The sequence below is a fragment of the Morone saxatilis genome, unplaced genomic scaffold (genome assembly GCF_004916995.1).
Source record: "Morone saxatilis isolate NCDOM2014 unplaced genomic scaffold, NCSU_SB_2.0 Contig11, whole genome shotgun sequence".
NCBI lineage: Eukaryota > Metazoa > Chordata > Actinopteri > Moronidae > Morone > Morone saxatilis.
The window spans coordinates 8643971-8649970 of NW_023339663.1; the positions used below are offsets into that span (position 1 = coordinate 8643971).

Below are 6000 nucleotides of genomic sequence, written 5' to 3' on the forward strand. Positions count from 1 at the left end.
TGGGGAGAGAGAGCGCGGCCGCGGGCGTGCGTGCGGCGGGGTAAAAATAATTTTGAGGTGGGCGCCCTTCGAAGCATGAAGGCACACATGTAAGATATGAATGAATAAAATCACACGTCGCTCAGGTGTTAATCATGAGGTGATTTCTTTTGGAAGATACACTTGTGGTGGTCTACTTACGCACTGCCTCCTTTTTAGGGTCTAGGGCACTGGCAGTCTGCTGTATCTGGCCTATTTTGTTCTGGAGGACCCAGACCCGCTGGTTGGTGTTAATGATGTCGTTTTCCAGCTCCTGAAATAAGGAGCAGGCGTGCCGGGCCAGGTCGGACAGCTGTCGCAAGGTCCGGGACAGAACCACGTTACTGATGGCACACAGGTCCTCGAAAAGCAGACCTTCATCGTTGGGGATCTGGTGCCTGCACAGAAGCTGCGGCTCCACAATCCTTTTGGCGAATGGCATTTTGCACGCCAGAAATAATAGGAGTTGTAAGCCAAGTGTAAATTCCCACTGCCTAGAAGAAAAAGGGAAAAGGGGGAAACAGACAACATCCAAATATATAAATCCACGAGAAACCCGATGAGGTTCAGGCCGACCGCGCGTTATCCCCGGGCGTCAATCCAAAGTTCCCAGATTCTCCTTGAGATCCTCCATCCTGCTGCTGGTTTCTGGGGATCACTCACACTCCCGCTCACACACGCACACACATGCACACACATGCAGGACACAGCTAAGCTCAGGTCAGTGGTGTGAGGATGCGTGTTGAGTCTGCGATCATGGGTTGCCTCCGTGCAGCGTCAAACCAGACACGAAAAAGGAAACACTGGGCAAAAATTTCAAAATAAGAAACTGAAGTCAATTGCAATTAGAAACAATGGTGGAGGAGAGCTCTGCTAAATGAATAGAAAATACACAAAACAAAGGCTTTGATGAAATATAAAGCAACAGCATGCGGGTTTTCTTGAAAAGGCTCGTCTATAACAAATATTGCCTTATACCCAGCCTGCACGCCTTAAGCTTTTATTTTCTTTAGGTCTGTCCTTGCTTTTCCGGTGTTATTGTGGTTGTGTTTTGGGGGGTACTGATGCAGCCTCGCACTGTGGCCTGAGCTGTGTTCAGGCAGAGAGGATGAGAGAGAAGACTGAGGCAAAACCTGGAGATGTGGATGTGCGCGGACAGGGAACAGCCATGCAAATTAATTTACAGCTACAAGTTTCTCATCATGTCAGGACATCCTGAAAATTACAAGAGAAACATGTGTTTGCTGTGTGAGCAGATGTGGGTGAGCACACTCAGGAAAATAGACAAAATCCGTAAAAAATTTTTTTTTTATTTTCACTATTAAACCTTTGCACATGATTGACTACACCAACCCCTGGACCAATGGAGACAAGCTGATCTAAATTCAAAGGCCAGTATGCTCTGGAAGCTGTAATGTTTTTGAAGATGTTCACTAATGAACTAGTTATCAGAAAATCGGATGTTCTTTGCTCTGGATGTCCCAAGCCTTCTTCACAAGCTCAAATATATATTTCATATTATTTTATCTTATTATCTTGATACTCCATGGCTTTTCCTAGTTGTTTAAATTTGCTTTTGAACATGATTTTGAACTAATAACATGTTCAAAAAGTCCACGTCTGAAAATGATGTCCAGCACCTTTTTTTTTTTAAATTAAAGAAATAATAATAATAATTTTCAGGGATTCCAGCTGTAAAACATTGGCTTTGGAGTTTTATAACAGTAAATTACTGAATGAGAGTTTTATCTATTAAACCTCAAATATATGTAATGTCACTGTAAGTAGGGTGATATATTGTATATTGCTCAGGTATAGGTATATATTTTTCCCATTCATGGTTTATCTGAAAGTAGAACAATGGAGTGTATTTGTGTTACCTGCATACCAAATGTACAATTGCCATATTGTTGCTGTGCTGTGTTACAATTGTGTACAGTGACTGAAGTAAAAAAAAAAACCAATTTGTGCACTAGTGGTAATTTGGTCATGTATTTTATTATTTTTTGTTGTCTTTAGTTGTGTGACATAGAAGCAAATGATGAAAAAGTAGTGTGTTGTTTTGTCTGAATGTACCAACAGGCTGGCTCTACAGTGCATTCAAGAAGCACACAATCAAAACCAGATCCAAAGCTATGAGATCTCTCTTCCTTCACACCTGTCCAGTTTTAAAAATACGAGTAGATAATTAGAAACGAGCATAGGACAAAATAAAATTCAATGCAACATATTACAGCATAAACCAGCACAATATGTAATACACACTGTACTGTACAGTGTGTATCCTCCGAGTCAAACGCAGAGGCTCTAAATTGCTAAATTGTAAACTTCTCAGAAAAGTTCACCTATACAGCAGGAGCCTATATAATGTAGCTCAACGATGTCCAGTGAACAGAATTTTTTTTGCTGAATATGAGTTTCCAGGATGCTAAGCCTGGCTGTTGTGTGTTTCATTCACAGTGATTAGCCTATAGCCTCTAGGCTCAGTCTGTATATAGACATGTTAGCAATAAACTTGCTGTTGCAGCAAATTTGAGGCAGCACAGATTGACAGTAGCCTATCATGGGCCTCACTCTGAGCTGCCAAGAAGACAACCCTGCTACAAATTGTGAAATGTTCCATATTTGCTTCCCAGGAAACAGTTTCAACAGACAGCGTCAAATTCCTCATGATTTTAGATTCCTTAACTTGAACATTTCCACTTCTTTCAACTTTATTATGATTGTGAGGCATGGTGATGGACATTTTAGATCTAATGAGACTATCTGTTGCCGGGGGACATTTTCCTCAGTGTCATGTGTACATAAGAACAATTTTGAGGTACTTATACAGTACTTATAGCCTATGTATTACCATGAGAGAAGTATTGTACGTTTTATTCTGCCATATTAATCTGGCAGATATAATTACGCTGACACCCACACAGGTGTTTTAAATTCTTAGACCTCCAGGTGTAAGTTGGTGGATCTATGCTGAAAATTCATTATGTAACTAAATTTTAATAAGAGTGATAACCGGGTACTTCAGGGCTTTCAAACTGTGGTCTGGGGACCAACAGGGGTGCCTGAGTGAGTTTTTGGGGGTCCCCAACAAAAGGAGGAATATAATATTTTAACTTATATCATATTTGGAACAACAAGGGAAGAAATAGAGTTGGCTGGTTTATTGATTTTAATTTATAATGATTCATCACCGAGTGACTGTGAAGACTTTATAATCTTAAAACCTAAAAATGAAAATGACTCAAAGATGATTCCTTAAGATATTGTCAAATTGGGGGTCCGTTGGGGTCATAACAAAAAAAGGTTTGGGAACTCCTGCTTTAGGCTGTCTGCAATAGGCCTTTTCACACAGACATTCTGACATGTCACAGTAGGAAAAGCACAGGTGTAAATGATACACTTAATGATGGCTGTATTCCATTTAGTTGCCTAATGTTTCATCATTTAATGAAGGTTTTTTCCCTGTTCTGTGTGCTCCAGTACACTTTGGTCAGAAGTCTCTCCCGATACAAGATTGCCTTGCGCTGAGAATGCCGGACAGACCTTTTTCCATAAGTCAGTTGAAGCACGTCTAACCTCCTCCTTCATCTTCCATTTAGCTGCTTCATCACAGTCTTGGTATTGTGCATGCTGACTCACTGTCACACTCATGGCTTACTGGGACATTTGAATAAAGCAGAGCCATCGTTAATGTTATTAGTTACACCTGTAATTTACCTACTATGAAAAGTCGAATGTCTGCTGTGAAAAAAGGCCTTTAGAACAAAACAAAACCAACAAAACCTACAGAAGGGTGAGGGAGATGTCAATCAAGTCAGATTTTATACACATGCACATTCCTGAGAAGAGGCCTAATTAGGATTTTGAAACTGGAATCACATTGCACTGCACGACTAGTATGAAAAGGAGGAACAATTGCAGCAACCAGTGAAGCTTTTATTTTGTTATATATGTTAGTGTTGTTTAACGGTAAGACAGACCTGACAAAATGTGAATCTATTCTTTAACGAGTATGACAGTACCAACTATCTCCACAGGAAGACACTGTTGCATCAAGTTAATGTTCACAGGGTTGTAAAACAGGTGCACTGCCTTGAAGTGTATTTGCTCTTCTGATGGGAAGATGATCAATTAAAATAGTGGCACTCCAAAAGCACAAATAAATTAATATATAAAATCCCCAAAACAAGCATCTGAGCACTAATGAGTGTATTGAGAGATTTCTTGGATTCATTTTATGTTGCTGCTGTGGATAAAAAAACTATTCTGATTAACTTTATTATTAAATTGATGTTTTAGTAGATTATTGATTGACTTGTTGAAGAGAAAGAGAGCATTAAATAATCTTTTGGTGTTGATAATAAATCTAAATAATGAACCTTGCCCTCATGGCTGATGTCTTATCAGCATTTAGGGCTTAACAGTGTGTGACTTGCATTTTATCTACTGCTGGGAACTCCACCTCCACCAGATAGGAGGTTGGAGGCTCGTCTAATGCTATTATTTCCTTTTTCCTTGACTGTTTTCTCCTTAAAGGGTTTGTTTAACAAATAATACTTGGAGAAAATCAATATAAAGTGAACATGAGCAAAAACCTTTTCTCAACACATTTTTAGTTATTTTATTAATAAGAACTTTATTTTATACTGAACCTTTTAAAAACAAAGAAGAAAAAGTAATTGATTCACTTGTGTAGACACATTATATTTATTATAACTTATACACTGGTCATCCTGCTTTTGATGTTATGCCAAACAACTTTAAATGTATTTTTTCATCTTGACAGGCTGAATGTATTCACTCATTCCACATTAATATAACTTACTGTACACCTTTCAAAAGAGATTATATGTATGTTTTGCGACTGATGGTGTATCAAAGTGTAACACAGACTCCCCCCATGTGAGGACAGCCCAGTGACGTTCATCCTATCTGTAAATGAAAACTCAGATACACCCTCAGTTATGGCTCTGCTGTCCAAAGGCCAAGGCAGCAACCAAGGTTAACTGTATAACAGAGTACAGCGTTTTCTCAGAGTTAGTTTGTGTGTGTGGATGGAGAGGAAGCAGCCAAGATGTCTGCTAGAATCATTGTAGCGTTGCTGGCTGTGTCCTCCATTGTTTCTGCTCAGTCAGATATGGAGAACAAGGCCAAAGAGTTCCTGCAGAGGTTTGACGAGGAGGCCACTCGGCGTATGTACCAGTACTCGTTGGCATCATGGGCCTACAACACCGACATCACAAAGGAGAACTCAGACAAACTGGTAAGCATTCGGAGACCCTTTAAAAAGCAGATCATGTAGCTACTGTAGATTGACCAGTGCTCATAAAAACAGATGTAGTGTAAGTTACTGATTTACCTAATATGGTGTGTCTGTTTTCATTGTACCTAGTCAGAAGAGGGGCAAATTTGGGGCAGTTTCTACTCCCAGATGTCAGCAGAGTCCCAGAACTTCACCATCAGCGAGATCAAAAATCCAGAAATCAAATTACAGCTCATCTCCCTACAAGACAAAGGCTCTGGTGCCCTCTCCCCAGATAAAGCCGCACATGTAAGATAATTACAGCATGTTAAATTTCATTCTGTCATAGATATGTGTTTGGATGTGTCTTAAAATATGTTATTTTCATGTTTGTAAAAGCTGCTCATCATCTTGACTATTTCCTCATTGCTACAGTAATTTATTCTACTAAATTAACATTGTGTCCTTGTTTTTCTTTTAACTCTACTTGCAGCTGAATAAGGTCATGAGTGAGATGAGTACAATCTACAGCACAGCGACAGTGTGTCTCATTGACGACCCCCTTAACTGCCAGACTTTGGAGCCAGGTACACTCTGTTAATAAGGACTAGTTATGGCGACGTGGCTGCCTGCTACTGTTGGCCACACAAACACATAAAGCAGTTTATAATTAACTAAGTAAAGGAAAAAGGCTTTTATTAAAGTTTTAAACTGATGTTATGTAATGCATTGTGAGA

At 39.6% G+C, this 6000-nt stretch overlaps 2 protein-coding genes across 2 annotated transcripts in view; one reads left to right on the plus strand and one right to left on the minus strand.

Annotated features, from left to right (window-relative positions):
- The window catches only part of nhsb (Nance-Horan syndrome b (congenital cataracts and dental anomalies)), a 50264-nt gene extending 49564 nt beyond the window's left edge, over positions 1–700 (minus strand). The window contains exon 1 of the mRNA XM_035652018.1: positions 181–700. Coding sequence (XP_035507911.1) covers positions 181–460 — 280 coding nt within the window. The 5' untranslated portion in view covers positions 461–700. The remainder of the gene's footprint in view (positions 1–180) is intronic.
- Positions 701–4984: 4284 nt separating this feature from the next.
- The window catches only part of ace2 (angiotensin I converting enzyme 2), an 8869-nt gene continuing 7853 nt past the window's right edge, over positions 4985–6000 (plus strand). The window contains exons 1-3 of the mRNA XM_035652451.1: positions 4985–5284; positions 5414–5572; positions 5757–5850. Coding sequence (XP_035508344.1) covers positions 5096–5284; positions 5414–5572; positions 5757–5850 — 442 coding nt within the window. The 5' untranslated portion in view covers positions 4985–5095. The remainder of the gene's footprint in view (positions 5285–5413; positions 5573–5756; positions 5851–6000) is intronic.